The 19,328-nt window shown below is 43.2% G+C and overlaps 1 protein-coding gene across 4 annotated transcripts in view; it reads left to right on the top strand.

The window, feature by feature from the left end:
- DDHD1 (DDHD domain containing 1) overlaps positions 1-19,328 on the top strand; it is a 317,731-nt gene that overhangs the window by 160,407 nt on the left and 137,996 nt on the right. For all 4 annotated transcript variants that reach the window (XM_085626836.1, XM_085626837.1, XM_085626834.1 and 1 more), the window contains one exon: positions 14,241-14,388. In XM_085626836.1, coding sequence (XP_085482962.1) covers positions 14,241-14,388 — 148 coding nt within the window. The remainder of the gene's footprint in view (positions 1-14,240; positions 14,389-19,328) is intronic.

The following is a 19,328-nucleotide window of genomic DNA, read 5'->3' as shown; positions in this document are numbered from 1 at the left end:
GCAGGGCTCAGATGGTTTCAGAGTTCGAGGAGCCGCGACAGCGTCAGCAGGGCTCAGATGATTTCAGCGTCCGCAGGGCTCCGGTAGCGTCCTTGGGTTCAGATGTCGGTCGAGCCGAGACCAGGTCAGCAGGGCTCTCGTAGGTCCAGGTCTTCTCTCCCGCCTGTCCCTCCAGCACCCCTTGTTATACTCACCCTCCTCTTTGAAGTCCGGAGTCCTCGCAGAGAGGGGTCTTGGTGCCTGGGGACGGTGTGTTGGGATTTCCTGCCGCTCGCCCTTTGATCTGTTCAGGTTGGTCTGGGAGGGACTCCAGACGCCCAGCATGCGAGGCGCCCGCTCACCGGTGGCCTGGTGGTCGATCGAAACCCTCCTTGGGGAGGAGATCAGAGGTGTGACAGGGACGGCGCCACCCGGTCTTGCTTGGGGGGGGTTTCTCTCTCCCTCGGCCGGCATGCGTGGTAGTGTCTTGGGTTTTGCTGGGGCCCGGGCCGGTCATCGGGTTTATTGGGCCATGGTGGTCGGAAGTCTGTGATACCGGGGTGGATCAGGTGTGGTTGCAGGGTTGCGTACTGGTCGGAAGGGTCCACGCCACGAGGCCGGTCTCACACCTGGGAAATTGGTCAGAGTAACAAGTAAATTTCGCAATGGTCGGATTATGTTGGCGCCATTGATCCACAAGTAGATGTTCCTGTTTTAAGGCTTCCAAGACTTTCTTTATCTGGGGTTTAAGTTATTTTAAATTTTTATTTGAGGTGTCTTTTTTCAGCTCTTTAATAAAATTGTAATCCCCACCCAGAATTATTTTTTCCGGGGCCCCTCTGAGTAGCTCACTGATTTTAAGTAGGGCTTTAGTATCATCTACTATCGGGCCGTAATAGTTTAAAAAATTTAAAGTCATCCCGTTTAATTTGGCCTCAACCCAGAGCCAGCGCCCTAGGGGGTCTCTCCGAATTTGACCAAATTCCCAAGGTAGACTACGGCAAAAATAAATCGCAACCCTTCTTTTAGCTAGCCCAGCAGAGGCAAAAAACACATGCGAAAAAAACCTGGGGAGATATAATTTAGGAAAATTAGTTTTCAAATGAGTTTCCTGGAAAAATAATACCTGGGGCATACAGGATACTAGCCACCTTATTAAAGCTCCATATTTAGATTTATTTAATAACCCTTTAGCATTAATGGAGATAATGCGACACGTACCACTAATTTTGCCCTGATTGTGAATGAATAGAAGTCAAAAAAAATTCAAAAAAGCATACCAAAATTAAAACATTTAAACACTCCCATTTTCTTAAAAGCTTTTGCTACAATGCCCTTACTTCTGCTCTTTTTACTGCTATTCTTTTTTTTACCCTCCCTACAACCCCCTTAGACCTCTCAACCCAACCCCCAGAAGAGGTGTCCCAACAGGCTAACCACCTCTTACTACCCCTAACGATTTTACTGGGTGCCATGAATCTGCACCCGGGGTAGCCCCCCCCCCCCCCCATGACCAGCACACGGATACTATATAAATGATCCTTTCCGAAAAAAAACATTCTTATGACATTATGAACTAGAACTGGAAATTTCCTTAAGAAGATTCTGTGCATCTTCTAAGTTGGTAAACCTATGAAATTTCCCCTTTACAAGTACACGCAATTGTGACTGTTGTGCAATTGATGCCTGAGCACCTTGAGCTTTGAACAAAAACAGCAGTTTAACAAATTCTTTACGTCTCCGAGAAGCCGCGGCAGACATATCAGAAAAAATTCTACAATTGGAGGTTTCATTAACTGGGAATTGTCTCTGCTAAATGGCTTTGGACAAGATCCTCTCCTTTATTCGAAAGTCAGCAAAATTGACTAAAATAGTGCGGGGGCTACTCATACTTGGCAAGGAATGAAACGGAACTCGGTGGGCCCTGGTGATTGTAAGATCCCCACTAAACTCTGGGAGAACTTTATCCTTAATAAAGGATTCTACCCATTGCAATGTCTGGGCCCCTTCAATTCTCTCCGGAATTCCCACTAAACGTAAGTTGGAACGCCTAGAATAGTTTTCCAACTCCTCGAGCTTCATTTCTAGAGTACTCCTGTCCTTTGTAGCTTCTCGAACTTTGCTAGACAATCCGGTTATCTGGTCCTCCAGTTGGGAGATCCTGCACTCTGCTTCCTGTATTTTATCTGGAAAACCGGCCACGGCCTCTTCTATCTTTCCCAAACGGAGATGAAGAGAAGCAATTTCATTTTCCTGGGACCTTTTCATATCTCTTTCATCCAGAATAAGATTAAGCATCGTTTTAATATTGAGCTGTCTTGTTGAGTCATCCATCTGAAATTCTACAAGGTCTACAGAATGTACAAGATCTGAACCTACACTGGAAGCAGTTTTTCGAGAGGTATCTAATAACTTCCGCACCCTTGACTATGAGCCAATTGTTGCAGCTGTTCCTGGGACCCAGAGGAAGATACCGGATTACTATGAAATAAAGACTGGTTAAGGACAGGCTGAGAAAGTGTCAGCTGGATGGATTCTACTGCAGACACAGGCACAGGTTCAGGAGCGAAATTCAAGGAATCAATATTCAAAACTTGTGATAAGATGGATGAAGTCAGTGAGTTTTGATCTTGAGGAGGCGCTAAAGAGACCAAGGAGGTGTCCGGAGAAAAAGGAGAACTGAGATCGAGGGGGAGCTGGCAAGGGCTGGCAAGATCCGTAACCCGCATCTGAGATGTATTAGGCGGGGAAGGAGCCATATGCGTTAACTTTTTCATACAGATGGGAAACTCTTTAAGACTTTTTCCCTCCTCTTTACTACTTTTGGTAGTTGTGACCACTACGGAATTATCGACTTTCGGTTCATGTATCCCATTGAGTCCTTTTGTAAATACTGTAGGGGAGATTCTGTCACCCAGGCTTACTCGGGGACACTCGTCAGTAGGATCATCTTCAGAGCTCTCAAAACTACAGTTATGGTCAGGGCGGTTCCCCAACGGTACAGCTTTTCCTGTCCCAGAAGATAGCTTTTTTGCCTGAGCCAGAGCCTGACAGGCCTTTGCCTTTAAGCCAGTTGCCATATCGACTTTAGCAGTAGGATTGTTTTGTCTATTATGTCTCCCCATTGCCGACTCCAGCAGTGCGATGCAGGTAATAAATTACCAAGCGTGACTTTAGGCAATTTCTCCTCTTTCTAGCGTGAATTATCGCCACTACTTCGCCCTTAAAAGTTGTCTGCAGCGGCGGCTGCTGAAGATAACGCGGTTTAGTAAAATTCTTTTATCTGCGTGCTGTCAGTAGAGGATCCGGGACAGTAAACAACACGGAAAGCGGACCGGACCATAGCGCGACAACAGCTTTTTTCTCTCTTCCGAGGTGGAGTGCTGAGAAAACGCTGATTTCAACATGCTTCAGTATTCCTGCAGCTGAGCACATTTAATGCTGGACCGGTTCAGAGGTTAATGCCGATAATTCATTGCCTCAGCTGCTGGGAAGTACGAGGAAGTAAACCACGGCAGAAAGAAGTGGAGGCGAGGAGGTAAGGAGATTGGGAAAGGTGGGGTGAGGACCGGTGGAGTTCAGCAGAAATGGTAAAAGTAGTGGCAAGCGGCGAAAAGTTGTGAAAAGTGAACTTTCAAGGGCGAAGTAATGGCACTGCTCTTTTGTTGGTGTTTTCACGTAAGCAGGAGTCTCGCAGACACCGTTATGGTGGATTTACATATTCCATTTTCTGGGTCTGATGCAATCGTGACTTTTGGTTGTTTGGCACTTGTAGGTGTCGAGGCGCCAGCTGGGAGGAGTGGGATGGTGACAGGTGAGACGCTTGTTTACCTCATGGCACGCGGAAGCCGGTGCTGACTAAGGACGTGCCCTGCTGTCTGTAAGGAGCGCCTCCCTTCCAAGCATTGCCCGGTATTCCCTTCCTGCTTCTCGGACTCTGGCAGAGCCCGGGCTCGGCGGTGCCACTGCAGGATCAGTATTCCAGCCCAGCAGGTGAGCGCGAGCGAGCCTCCTCAACCGCATAAGTGTGGAAGTATCCCAGATTTACGAGGCACGCTATATTTGTCTGAGGAACCTAGCGCTGGCTCTGCGGCTGGCATGAGAGAGGTCGGGGCACTCTTATTCTTAAGATCTTTATGGCTAGTGGATTGTAATTATTATGATTACGTTTCTACAGCGCGTCAACCTTTGACGAGGCGTCGAAGCGTATTTACTGAGGAGTTGAACTCTACACTGTGGGTGTTTCTTTAAAGTATTGAATTGCAGTAGGTCTTGAACCTGTATTTTTCGACCACGGATAACGTCTTATTTAAAAGCAATAAACGATACAGGTGTTTTAAAAAACAATATATGTGTAGTTTATAATATGATCTAAATACTAATGTTTGGAGAGTGGCCGTATGTGCGGCAAAGTAGTAAATTGCAAGGGGGATGGGGGTACGTGTTAAAGGAGTTCAGATACTGTATTGTTATGAAAACTATGAGGAACTGGGAGTTTACCAGTGTGGAAATTGGTTGGATTTCAAAAGCAGATTTTCCAATATCATGTTTACATAACTGAAGGAGATCCTTATGCACATGAACGTATTTCCTTCTAACCCAGCGGAATTGTTGCCGGCAGAGGAGGCTGGGTCTGCTCAGCAAAGCGGCCGCAAAAGTGAAAGTAAGCGCGGCGCTCTAGGCTGGCCTGGTAGCACTTTTGGGAGCCCACATACAAAATGTCTCTTCGAGCCAGCGCATGCGCTGGGCTCAGCGAGACCTAAAAAGGACTATATGTGCATCTAACTTTAAATGAGAATGGACTTCTTGGGACGCGCATTTCTTCTGTTTATCCTTGCCGTGAGGGGAACGGCTGGCTTACTCACTTGCTGCTCTTGACTCCTTCTTCTGCCGGGCGGCACTGGTCATCCGCTCGAGATCCTGACATCGCCGTGAGGGAAACGGCTGAGCGTGCAAACTACATCTCCCAGGGGGCAGAGCGCGGACCGCGCCAGTGTCATCAGAGGGCGCCAGAGGCCCTCTTAAGCAACGCTCGCTTCCCGCAGCGCGGGACGCACGCGGGCCAAGGGCGGGCCCGTCAGAGGCCGACTGAGGTCGGGTTGGGTCACCCCCCTAACATTGCTAGAGTGCCTGCATTAGTGAAATAATAGTGATTGTTTTTTTAAGTTATTTTTCTTTAATATCTTATCTTGAGACTCCGCCATTTCTTTGCACTTAGATTCTGTGCAGACTTGTCACTATGAATAGGAGGGCTACCAAAGGGGCTGCTCAGGGGGAGGGGTTTTGGGGACCCTGGATCAATTTATACTAAGAGCAACATCAGTGTTGGAAAAAGAGATTGCCAACACGGAGCGACGGCTATCTCTGGAACCTTAGGTTCATTAGCCGCATCCCGCTCTCCTGTTTCTGTCCCCTCAATTGTTTTGCTGACGGAGGTTAATGATCCACCGGGTACCCAACTCATAACACTAGCACGTCAGCAGAGAATATTTCCAACTCTATTGCTCCAGTGCAGGTAGTGATCCGTAGCAAAAAAAAAGAGCCCTGGTTGGAGCTGCTTCCGCCAGTAAGCCCAAGCCCTCCAATGTTATCTCTAATCCCACTGCCAAAAGGAAGAGGGGTGGTGGTCTTCAAAGATCTCCTGTTGCCAAAGTCCCGAGGCTTAATTCTCAAACCAATGTCGCGAGCCCTACTTTGGGCAATGGACAGGCTCTCTCCACACTTCCCGATTTGAATTCCCCAGCCAATGGCGATTTTAGCCTCCGAGGTGGTGACGATATGTGGCGAAGATTAGAGAACCTTATGTCTACCTTATTAACCCCCATCACTTACAGATTGAACAAAATAGAGGAAAACTTAAGACAGCTTTTTACGACCGTTAATTCTGAAAATAAGGAGCTCTGTGCTACAGATAGTCAACAGTCCATCGCACAGCCCCCTATCAACCTTAATAATGATAGGTGCGACAATACTCCTCTACCTCAGATTCCAACAGCTCCCTTAAGACCTTCTGTTAGGGATTCAAGCATAAGGGGGGTGGACACTGCTAAACCTCTAATTTCCAACTATAGATCCTCTCCGTTCCCTAGGGATTTGGGTATACAGGGTGACATGTCTGGTGAATTTGCTCAAACATCTATGTGCTCCCCTGTGGAGCCTAAATTAACCACAGTTAATAAGAACAACGGTCCTTTACTTGCCAGTAGAAGCCGCTCAAATAGATACTTTCAATCTAGGGTAAGAATTCCTTCTCAAGCCCACTTGGACGGCGATAGGGGCACGCTAGGATCTCGGACGAATAGTAGATCCCTCCATTTACCACCGGCCGCAGCACCCCTAGTCGTTATTTTGAGTAATGTACCTCCGAGTCAGAGCAGCTTTCCCGAAACTACTGGGCAGCTTCTCTCCAAAACCCGACACTGGCTTAACTCAAAACTAAAAGGAGCTGGATTTTGGGACGAACATATTCTTAACCACATGATCATGGTCAGACGTACCTTGTGGGTAGGTCCCCTTCAGAAGGAATTGAAGGGTGACTGTGTGATAGTCAACTTTGACAACACACAGTCTCCCAGAGTGATATTGGATATCCTGGGTGGGGCAACAAGGCCAACTTATAACTCAATCGTGGTCTTACCGCTCGGGTTTTTCTATAGGCACGACCCCCTAATTCCCTATACCCAGAAATTCACCATGGGGTATGGATCTTTGAGTGCAAGTTTGAGATCCGCCCCTAGATCATTTGAGGTTCCAGTTCATAATAGGTTCGCACCTCTATCGGACTTAGAAGGTTGTGATTGACCACCACTACGTTCCCTTTCTGTCATGGACCCTATTGAAGAGGGTGGTATAGGCCAAAGCCCACATTTATCCTCCCTAGAAGCTGCACACTCTGACCAAGGATCTCAGTCAATAAGAGCTAAACCGTCCCCTTCTGAAACGGTACTACAAGTTTTCAATGAGAATATATCCCATGAGAATCTTTCCTTATTGTCATGGAATGTTGCTGGACTGTCCTCCAAACTCCCATCTAAAGATTGGTCGGATTTGGTGGACAGCCATGATTTTATTGCGTTACAAGAGACTTGGTCTTTGACTATTATTCATCGACCGGGTTACTTGGCTTACGGGAAAGTGGCCACTACTAAAGGGAAAGGTCGACCTAGTGGGGGACTATTAATTTGGGCTAGGCAGCACTCTTCCCTTCATATCAGGGAAATGCCCACGGGTGATGATGATATTTTGGCCTTAAAAGTCACGAGGGAAGGAGAGCTAGTTTTCACTCTAATTAATATCTATTCTCGTGGGATAGCGGGGGGTAGATCATCCCCTATCATACAGTATTTGGACACTTTTATCGAAGGGTTAGTAAGCCCAAAATCGCTGGTGATTATGGGTGACTTTAACTGTACTTTTGAGCCCTTGGGGATTGAAGATGGCAAACTTAACGCAGAAGAGGACAGTAACTGGGGTGTCCCATCACTGTCCATAGCTCCTATTAAAAAGTGGACTGAGGTGGCCCTTCAACTCAAGTCTTTCTCTGGGGTGGGGCCTGAGAGTCGTTAATGGGAGAACCTTATCAGACAGTAATGGTAGTAACACCTTCTTTAATGGGAGGAGTGGTAGCAGGATTGATTACATCCTCGTTAGTTTGGACCTATGGCATATCGTGATGGATGTGGTCGTGATTACTAGACCCGAAAGCGACCATGATCCTCTTTCCCTGAGGTTAGAAATCAAGTCACCTGCGAGTATTAGCCCTCATCGGGAATTGATGGTAGGAGACATTATTTTATCAAATGACCTACGTCGATTGAAGTGGGCTAATGTATCTGACAACACAAGCACCCAAAGTCTGCTTAGAAAGTCCCTTGAGGACTCTCTCTTGACCCTCTCAGCCTTTAATTACTTAGAAGATCCTCCTCAATGCTTAATGGGAGAACACGAAGCTCTCTTTGACAGATTGAAATCATTACTCGCCACCAAAAGGAAGGAAAATAGACCCACCCTATCCAAACCAGCTAAATGGTATGACCATGATTGCTCAGCAGCTTTTAAATCGCTTTCCCTAGCAATTAAATCCAATGATATTCAGGCTATTAAAACAGCCAGGGTTACATATAAAAGGGTGCTCTCAAAGGCCAAAGAGAGCTTTGATAAGGATAGATGGGAGGAGTTAACTAAAGCTTCGGAAGAGAATTGGCTGAAATTTTGGCATTTAATAAAATGGGGTAGTGGGGTGTCTGATCCCACCCCCCTTAATAATGTTCCTCCTGATAAATGGGTTTCTCACTACCAAGCCCAGTTCACTTGCCCTTCATCCTCCGTGTCTGGCTACAACGACATCGAAACTACGGAGGTTTTAACCTTCGGCCTGGCGGAGATTGAGGCAGCCATCGAAGCAGCACCGGCAGGCCGAGTGCCTGGTCCGGATTGTATTCCCACGGACCTTTTTAAATCCGACAAAAAAAACTGGGCCACTTATATTCTCTTTTTGATAAATACTTTGGCTCGGGGTGCACCCTTGCCTGCCTCTTGGCTAGGCGCAGAAATCATACCTATTTTTAAAAAGTGAGATCGCTCCAGTCCATGCAATTACAGACCTATCAGTCTAATTCACTCTCTCCAAAAAATTGTGGCCAGGACCATACTATCTAGGGTCAATGACTGGATCGATGAGTTTCAGGTATTATCCATTTATCAAGCTGGTTTTCGGTCTCATGTCAGCACAATAGACCAGGTATTCAGGTTTACAATGATATATTGGAATACGGTTATTTTATCGGGGGAACCTTGTTTGCAGCTTTTGTAGATTTAAAATCTGCTTTTGATCTAGTTCCCCGCAGTAAGCTGTGGGACTCTCTCAAGGAGGCAGGTATGCCCCTGGCGCTCCTTTCTTTTATCGTCAAACTTCATACCTCTAACTATGCTCAAGTTAGATGGGGACAACAGGGAGAGCTAACTGATAAATTCCCTGTAAATAGGGGCGTAAGGCAGGGGTGCGTACTTGCACCAACTCTGTTCTCCTTGTTTATTAATAGGGTTATTTCCTACTTTGCTAACTATCCAACCGATGCTCCATCATTAGCTGGTTCTAAGGTCCCACTTCTTATGTTTGCAGACGACACGCTCATACTGTCTAAAACACAAGCAGGTCTGCAGCGGGCCTAAGATAGATTTATGGGTTTTTGCAACAACCACGACCTGGCTATTAATGTTGACAAGACCAAGTACATGGTGATGCACAAAAGCAAAATAATTAAGAGTAAAGTGTCAATGAATGATATACCCCTAGAGCAAACTGACACTTTTACCTACTTGGGGATCACCATGGGTCGAAGGCTAACCTGGAAGCCACAAATAGATCTACTTGTTCTCAAACATAACCAACTAGCTGGTGCCTTATTAAAAGAGCATAAAGCTTCATTCACAAAACCAGTGGGGCCAGCTATTGCCCTCTGCAAAGGGAAAATCAGAGCTTCCATCGTTTATGGGGCTGAGATCTGGGGCTTTGATAATCTAACCCCCTTAGTCATTGCCCAAAACAAATTTTTGCGCTCATTGACTGCCCTCCCTCAGTCAACACCCATCCAGCCTTTACTGTTAGATTTGGGCTGTAGGGCGTTCGACGTTGATGCTGGGTTTAGACCTCACTCCTACTGGAGAAGACTGTGGACCACACCTGAGCTAGTATCTTATGCCAATGCAATCTGGAGTATTAAAGATCTAGATAAGCTTAGGAGAATAGCCTGGCTCCAACATATTAAAAGTGGGTTGCATGACATAGGACTGGGCCATCTATGGTTTGAACCCAGGGGCAACCAATTTCCCAACAAATTGGGTTTTAAAGCTTTATACTGGGAATCCAGGTTTGCGAAACTATGGTCAGTGACTAACAGCAGTTCACTTTCTGGTCTTTTTATGGACCATAAGTTCATAAGCAGCTTTGAACCGTACTGGAACTTTGTCTCTAGACCAGACGATCGCAAACTATATCATCAATTCAGAGTGGGGTCCCTCCCACTCAACTCGTTTAGGCATAAATGGAAGGGTGGCCACGACAGGTTCTGTCCCACAGGCCCAACACAGGAAGAGTCAATTGCTCATGTTCTGTTTGTATGCCCTGCCTTTGTTCATCCTAGGCATAAATGGCTTAAGCCGATTTGTTTAAAGTTGGATACTAGATCGCATCAAACAGCATTGCGTATTTTGAGGACCAATACTCGTGAGGACATAGTTATTGCCATGGCCAAATTTTTGAGCTGGTCATGGGCCATTCGTAGATCTATTGAGAAGAGGGTTACTCCTCCAGAATCCTATACCTACGGTATTTAACTGTAAAAATGGCCCAGTCATTACCAAGATTTTTATAGTTTTTTATTATGTAAGGAAAGATCGCTATGTTGATTTAATTAATTTTTAGCAGTGTTCTCTTGGGCTGGACCCAGTTATAGAGATATTCAAATGTTTATAAAGACTATAGACTCTGTGTCTTCTTATTTTAATCTTTTTACTGGTACTTGCATTTGTATCTCTCTTATTCCCTTTTTTTTAACCTTGTCGTAGTGTATCTTTCATGATGTAATAATCGAATAACGATTTGTTGATGATGACTTCTTGTTGTATGTGCACATCATTTTAGGTGGATATACCATTCCACATTGATCATTTTGTACAAAAAATCCCTTATATGGTCATTGTGACAGGTGGTTGGTATTGTAACCCCTTCGTATTTATATGCTTTAACAGTTAAAGTAAACATTTTTGTCATTATTTGAATTAATTTATTGTGGTACGCCTCATTATTATCCGCTTTATTTCTCATTCCTTTAATTGGAAAAGGGTTGGATTAACGTACCAACCTACTGAGTAGGAGAATAAGTGACTCCTTCAGAAACACTTTGCTAGGTTTATGAGTCAATACCCAGCTTCCTGAAGGAATATTTGTTTGCCCTATATTCTTTTGACTACTCTCTGGCAGCACAAACCCTGATCCCCTATAATCCCATGATGAAAATTATGAATGTTGTGCTAATTCTGGACTCCTAGCCCTCCTTTTCCCCAATAAAATGAAGTTCTCAACAGAGCCTTCTAATCTCTGTCTACACTGTGCATTTCCACATTTGGGCTTCTCTTGGAGGATGCAGAACATGTGCCTGATCTGTCTTGCACCTTTACATCACTTCACCTCCAACTGTAGCTACAAGTTTGTCACATCACAACTGGAGCATGCTTCTGAACTTCACACGCACAGCTTCCTGTAAGCCATACTATCAATCCATGCTGTACCAATTATTTGCAACTAAGGCTTTAACACTGCTACAGATTTACATAACGGAGACGAAGAATCCGGCCTAACTTTCCCTTTTTAGCACATTCATTGAGGTCACTGGTATACAAGCACATTATCCCTTAGGTGGAGCATAATAAGCTACTAATGAATATTGCAAATTCTACAATCTGGTTACCTACTGAATTTTTGCAAAACATCTTGTCCACCTCCAGATCAGATACATCTCCAAAACATAAGAAACTTTTTGTTACTAGAATTCCAAATCCTTTGCTATATAGGGCCATAAAGCCAGTTCCCTGACAAGACTATGGGCGGCATACGTGTCCCCGATAGATTCTCTTGCAGAGAAAATGAATGACATGAGGCCCATTTATAGACCTGAGAATCCTTAAAAAAAACAGTTTTTGAGCAGTCTGATAAGATGGCTTATCTACTCGATCTCTTGCTAAAGAGCTAGGAGTCAAATGTCATATATTCACTGGTCATGGTTAGTATGTATTTGCATATGTCTGTGTATAGAAACAAATGGATGCTTCCCAACGTTCAAGGTAGGGAATATGCATTGGCAGTTCATTATCCAGACAATTGATGCCAGTCTGCATTTTCTCTCAATGTCTAACAGTAATGGTGGCCCTTCTGTGCAGGTAAAAGCAAAACATGCATATATACAAGGATGATTGTGTGATACAAACTTCATAGAATTGTACTTATGCTCCTAGTCGCACATGCTTTCAGCTCATCAAGTACCTGGGTCTATCAGTAATTAATCAAAGATTCAACCAATCTCCATCCATCTGTAAGCCTCCTGTTGGCCCCGATAAACAGTTACACAAACAAAACACAGTAGAATAGAGAATAGACTCCTATCAAAGATGTCAGATTAATAGAGAAACCACACCAACATTTAAGTAATTTCACATGTTTTGTAGGACTGTTTTCTTAAATCTTCATGATCCTTATTTGCTGACAGAAAAGGAAGCTGGCTTAAGTTACAGGAAACTGGTTGGACATTGGTTGCTTTACCAACTACAACACATGAGATGCAATTCTTCTAATTTACATTCTAGAAGGAGCAGCTATTGGGGAGAGGGACCTTTTTAAAGCATTTGCCTCAAAGAATGTTTTATGCCCTCCCTTGTTTCTCCTCCTACTTTGCCTGGTAGTCCAGTTAAGAACAGCTCCTTCTCAGATATGTCACTCCCACGGATTTGGCATCCATGTTATTCTCCACTTTTTGATGCAGCACCATCTATTCCCTAGAGGTTAGACTAAACTGCTCAGCAGGACTAGGTGTGAGGTCTTTCTTAAACTCATCTGACTGTAATGTACATTTGCGTTCATGATGTGTGCTACAGTTTGGACACACAAATCTATCTCAATGCTTACAAGTTTGGCTGTGTCTCAACATGGCCTGACTAACACTTCTTACTAAAAGAATTGAAAATCAAATATTAACTCGGCAACTAACTGTACCAGAGATCCTGTAATCATTATTTAGCTTCTTTTGTACAGTAGCAATCCCTTATAAGGGTGCAGCTGTCAGTATTCTAACAAATCAGATTTTTTTTTTACACTACTTATCTTTTTTTGGGAAAAAAACGATGGAGCTGATGTATGTAGTATCTCCACTGTTTACATGTATTTGCACATTTTCAGTCATTGTGTATCTGAAGTGAAAACGTACTTAAATGGTAGATATTAATCCTGCTAGGAGAATAATTAAACTAAAGGAAAAACAGCCATATTAGTCCTATATAAAATTCTACAGCAACATGGTAACTATAATGGCACACCACACATTTTCTCTCAAAATTTGATCTGAGTTTCACTCCAACTTTGTAATTGGCAGCATGTTGCAAGGACCCATATAAGCAACAGAGAAGTCCTTCTAATGATACCTCGAACTATGGTATAGATAAAACCATATGAATTTATGAAATCGCACAGTGATCTGCAATCTCTGGTACAGACAAAATAGAAAGGCTGTGTTTCAAAATTGTTGATGGCAAAATTGTGTCTCCATGTTATAAAACTTTCCTACAAAAAATACAATAGACATGCGTCTTTCCAGGCATGTGAAGATGTATATCACCATAGGAAAGGCAACAGTAGATTTTAGGAATAATGTTGTCTCAGAATTTGGAGGGTCAGCAACAAAAAGAAGGGCAAGCCACAGCAGTGTATCAGCATTTTATAATCTTTTCAACCAAACCCCTTATTGTAATATTCAGTTCGCTAGAGTACAACCTGTGTACAAACAGCTCTAAAAATCTATTTCAGAATTGTAGGTAAAAACCAAACTCCAAAAATTATGAAAACTGGTGCAAATATTTTTTTGCTGTATTAGGATCTCCAAAAGATGCATATTGGGAGTTTACCTCTGAACATCTGGTTCCCACAGAGTTAATTTAAACCTTTTTCACTAGCCTACACCAGATACATTTTATTAGGAGCTTGTGAACCCTTAAAAGTGGTTATTAGAAGAAAAAGATCGACTCAAAGTGTTTACAAATGACACAAAGAGATGCTGCAGATTGCATTGAGGAATTCAAAAGCTATGAAATTGTACAAAAGGAATTACTAAAAAAAAAGAGAAGGTAAACCTTCCTTAAGTACACACTTCTAAGATTCTGTGGGTTGGCATAAGACCTCTTAAGATATTTTTGACCTTCATGTTGTCTTAACCATTTTGTCTGGATTTATTAAATAAAAAGTCAGCACATAGTAGGCGTTTGAAAAAAAAAAAAAAGTGCACCTATGATAGTGCCGTTTTTGGAGTCCCCCTTATCAACAATAACTTGAAGTAATGTGTTGTGTAATAGTTTTTGCCTTTAATATCACTTCGGAGGTGTTCTGGCTTAAAAATCCAACTTTTACTGAAGTCCTGTGATATGTTATTGATCAGGTTTCTATTAGTGGGTCACTTGTATTTTAAAAATATAATTGAAAAATGGGTTTGTTTTTACAGCTTCTAGCAGTGGAACTAGGCTTCATAGAGGATATGTGGAAGAGGCTACATTGGAGGACAAACCGCCTCAAACAACACACATTGTTTTTGTAGTGCATGGAATTGGGCAAAAAATGGACCAAGGACGAATCATAAAAAATACAGCAATGTGAGTAAAACCTAATGCAAAATTTCATTAAAGTTCTAGATTCTTCATTTATTCATGTATTCGGACCCTAATATATTTTATATAAATGATCTATTTATAATGTGACAATAGCATTGCAAATCAATTTTGCCCCGATGCTTGAGTTAATAATGTTATGCAGTTCACTGGATTCGGTGCTTAGAGAAAAGCAAAAGCATAAAGGGTATGATTTGTAGAAGCAGACATTAAAATATATAAGTACATTTCAACAACTGAGCAATATGTAAGTGTTTTATGGGTGGGCCACCATAGGTGTTTATTAAATCCACACTCCTAAACTGACTACAAGAATGAATCCGTTTCTGAAGCAGTTTGGTTTAAATATATATTTTGTTTTGCAGACATATATTTAGGAGCTGACATGAAAATCCCATCATTGTTTTATTATTGTACATACTGATGATTTTTGAACATTTCTGTAATGATTCTATTCAAAGATTTAAGATCCTTCTTTTTCCTCTCATCCTAATTACAATAACCTTGTCAATATCAAAGGCCTTGGTGTTCAGGTTTTCTCCCCCATTTCTTCTTACTAGGAGGTTTGGAACAAAGACCCTCTCAGTTGTCAACTTTGACTGAAATCAATCGTTGATTACCTGCCTAGGGGGTACTGTCTTTCACATACAGCTTTGTACATAGTTTTGAAATTTAGAACATTTAGGTAACAGTAGTACATTTCATTCTGTGAAGATATTGTTTTTTTCGTTGCTATAATATCCATTGTTCTTTGCCCGCTACAAGAAATGGATTTGCTCAGATCAACAGGAATGCAGAAAATTGAATATATCATTTTACTTTTGCTCCCTAAACCTGCCATGTTACTGAAGAACAATGTCCATTTGGTACCTGGTCTTCTTGAACCTACTATGCAGATCACTTTCAAGACCACTTCTACTTTGTGCCACTGCCTCATACTCAAAATGCTTTCAGAGTCAAGAACCTTCATATTCCCCTATGGTTTTTACCGTACAACAGCATCTTACTTATTATTTTTAACCCAATTTTATTGTTTTTGAAATATGAACATGGCCCAGAGGGCCTACATATAAAAGAACAGAAATATAAGAAACAAAAAGGCATAAACAAAAGCAAATGCTTGCTCACTTAACCCCGCCCCACCCAGATTACAACAGTACGTTACAGAACAAGTCTGATATTCAGAAAACTAGTTCCGCTTCCTTTCAACCCCTTCATATACCATGAACGTTCCAATTTCATGATTCATCCGTTGTCGGAGAGAACGGACTGGTTCCAACTCAGTGTCTCTATAAACTGCCCGCACCTGCCATATCGTAAGGTGTTTCTGCGTACAACCCCTTGCCTTGTATACTGCCACCTCCAATCCCTAAGGTGGTCCATCCCTTTCTTCCATACTGCATGGGATGGGGGGACAACAGCGTTCCACTTCTTTGCTATATTCTGTTTCATCAGAGTCAGTCTCAGAAACAGTAGTGACAACTTGTATCTGTTACCACCCAGAGTATCAGTGATATGGAGGAGAATAAGTTTCGGGTCAGTCTGAACCGACTAGGACAAGACTGTGCCCAGGCAAGACCTCACCCCACGCCAGAACCGGTCCAGTGCAGGGTAACCCCATACTGTATGTAAAAGCATGCCATCCACTGCGCCACAGCCGAGGCAAGTCGGGGAGGCAATTACTCCCATCCGCCTAAGTCGATGGCATGTGAAATACACCCTATGTAGATATTTAAGCTGGATCAGCTTAAATCTGGCTGCAATTGGCGCCTCTCAAGGTGCCCCAGAGCCTCATTCTCAAGTACCTTTACATCAGCCTTCCACGCCCCCGTGAGATCAATTAATGCATCTGGGTGGTTGGAAATAAGTGTCTGATATATCTGTGCAATTGTGTTGTCTCACAGGTCTCCCATAATAAGTTTACCATCTCAAGGGTTAAATTCAGGAAAATAATGAAGGGCCACAATGTGTTCAGCGCATGGTGAAGTTAAACGGTGGAACTGACTACGATAGAGCTGATACTCCACCTGCAGGGTAGAGATCCCTAAGGTCCCACTTCAGAAAGCCTTCCAGCGTGGCCACCTGCAGCAGCAGGCGGCCTTGCTAGAACGGTGTCCAGTCAGCTTCCCCCCACCATCCCATCTGATTAAGAGTAAGTCTCCGCTAATTCAGGACCACCCTAGTCACCAGAGGAAAACCACTGACACTGCCCCCGTCATATAGATACAAAACAAGAGGGGTGTCCTCGATCGCCCAACCACCGAACTCAAAGGCGGGGTCGCCCCCGAGGTCCTACCACCAGTCATTGATGATCAGCAAATGCGACGCACGATATTAGGACTTAATAGCCTCTGCAGCAATGCTACCACAATAAACTGATCAAAAGCATTTACTGGGGGCAATACGGGGGTGGGTCCACCGTCCCAGAGGTAGCCACTAAGATTGGAATTCAGTTTTCGGAATCATTTACGGGGAACGTCATACGGAAAATTCTTCAGCTGGTACAAAAAACCGGGACAACACCACCATTTTAAAAATTGCCGACCTACCAGTCGGGTACAGCAGCAAAACTGACCAGCCCTGATCGTCCTCGCTCAAGCGAGTCAAAACAGGCTCCAAGCTATGGAACCACGCCAGTACCACATGGGGGACACAAAAGCACCCAGGTATTTGAACCCACACGAGGCGATCTGTAATCCCGATGCCAAACTGAAGTTTTATGAGCAGCTACCTGCCGAGAACTCTGTAGGTTCCGACTTATTAACATATATAGGCCAGAGGTTAGCTTCTTACTTATTTGATACCTTTACTTCATGATCACTGGAGATTTAAGAGGATTATCAAGGTTTGGATAAAGGTCTGTGCCCTAATGTCCACCCTTGAGAACAGCAAATTTCAAAGCTTTGCTAAACGGATACGATTGGTCTTGTTTTAATAAAATATGAAACCAGTCAATATTTTTACAGCGAGTACAAAAATAAGGTACTTGAAGTAGTTAGAGGCCCTTTAAATGTTCACTAAAAGTCACATTTTATCATATAACGTATAAGATATTGGCAGACTTGAATTTTCTAGTGGTCAGGGATGTGGAGTATGGCGCTTTGCTTCAAAGACTTGTATGTTTTGTTAAGTTCCCAGAAGCGGGCAGAATAGCTAAGGAACCACTAGTTTACTGTTTTTAAGTATCATCAATTTTGGATCTAACACAGATTATAAAAGCACCCATATGAAGACAAAGACAATTGCATTGAAGTCTGTTGCAAATCTCTTCGGTGGCCACCACCAAGGCGGTTTTTGTGGATTTTCCTTAACCTGTGTTGGGTATCATCCAGTAACCAATTTTCTTTAATGTACTCTGATAGCTATTCATTCATTCCTTTCTCAATCAACTTCGTGTCAAAGAGAATCCTAGATATGGGGCGGTAGTTGTTCGCGTCCAACGCATTAAGATTATCCTTTTTTAGCAAAGGCATGATTTAATCAGATTTCCAGTGTGCAGGGAAAACACCCCCCTCAAACACTGTATTGAAAATTTGCCCCAGATATTGTGCCACATTTGCTGGAATCAGATGAAAAGTTTTTGGAGGGCAAAGGTCTTCCGGGCGGCAGATTTGATTCGTGGGATTAGACTCAGGAGTTGCTTTTCAATAGGAACCTCAATGGTAGAGAATCTGGCTAGACCTGATACCATATTTAGGGATTGCTCCTCCGGTTGTGAGGCTGCCCTGCCTGGGCTGCCCCGCCTGCAACAAATTTATTAAAGATGTTAGCCACCTTTTCTTGAAAGAAAACAGCCAGAGTGTCACAAAATGTTTGATTAATTACTGCTGAATTTATTACTCAAAGAGTTTTATTTGTATTGCATGCTATTTTTATCTGCTCAGAGTAGTAGGAGGTTTTAGAAGCTACAATATATAATGTTGGGCTAGTTTTTTTTTTTATAGATCTCTCTTCGACCTCCATAGTTTTTCCTCCACTTCTATTTTTGCCTACAACAGTCCTGCCTCGATGTCCTAAAGGTCTCATATACCATGGCTGGGAGACTTTCTTTGTCAAGGTTTTTAGTTGGACCGGGGCTAAGATATCGAAAGCCATATTAAACCAGAGCGAGACATTTTTGGCGTTCTGCTCCAGATTGTCAGCAGGTTGCCAGGATGAAGTTGTAAGGATGGCTGCCAATTCAGCTGCCTGTATTGTATGCCAGGCTCTACTTGGGGTTTGTTGCACTAAGTCTCTGTAAATAAAAGTTTTTTGGGGTCTTAATCTGCCAATTGACTATCCAATGGTCGGACTAGGTAAGAGGAAGAGATGGTTCTATGTTGATGGATGAAAGATTGGAATAAAGTCCGTCTAGCATATGTCCAGCCCTATTTTTTTGGCCTCTGGAAATTAAGGCTAATCTGAACGCATTCCTGGCGTCAAGTACTCTTTTTTATAGTCTGAATCCATCTGGTTTTCCTAAAGGAAATTAAAATCCCCTAGCGCTGAGAATTTGAAATGAAGATTAGATGATTCAAGAGTTGTGCTAAGCTTATCTATGAAACCACATCTCGGTCCCGGTGGGCGGTAGATTAGCAGGCCATTGAATGGCTGCATGTTGGGTGGTTGCTCCGAAAATGCTAGGGCCTCAAAGCTGAGAGTTGTTAGCGGCTCAAAAGTAGCTTTAAAATTATTATGATATCAAAAAACAGCCCCCCTTCCCTTTTTTAATTGCCTATCAAGCCTATGGATGACAAATCCTGGTGGGGTGGCATCAGCAATTTCTGGGCCAGTGTTTAAGTCTGCCCATGTTTAGGTTACGAATTCTATATCTGTCTGTTGTGCCTGCACTAGGTCAGAAAACTCTTGGTGGTGCTTCACGAGGGACCTAGTGTTTAAAAGCATGCATATAATATTTGTGTGTGTTTGGCTGGTGTTTTTCAGGT

This window comes from Triturus cristatus, chromosome 9 (genome assembly GCF_964204655.1).
Source record: "Triturus cristatus chromosome 9, aTriCri1.1, whole genome shotgun sequence".
Classification (NCBI taxonomy): Eukaryota; Metazoa; Chordata; class Amphibia; order Caudata; family Salamandridae; genus Triturus; species Triturus cristatus.
Note: the sequence above shows the minus strand (reverse complement) of the source record. Positions and strands in the feature narration are given on the sequence as shown.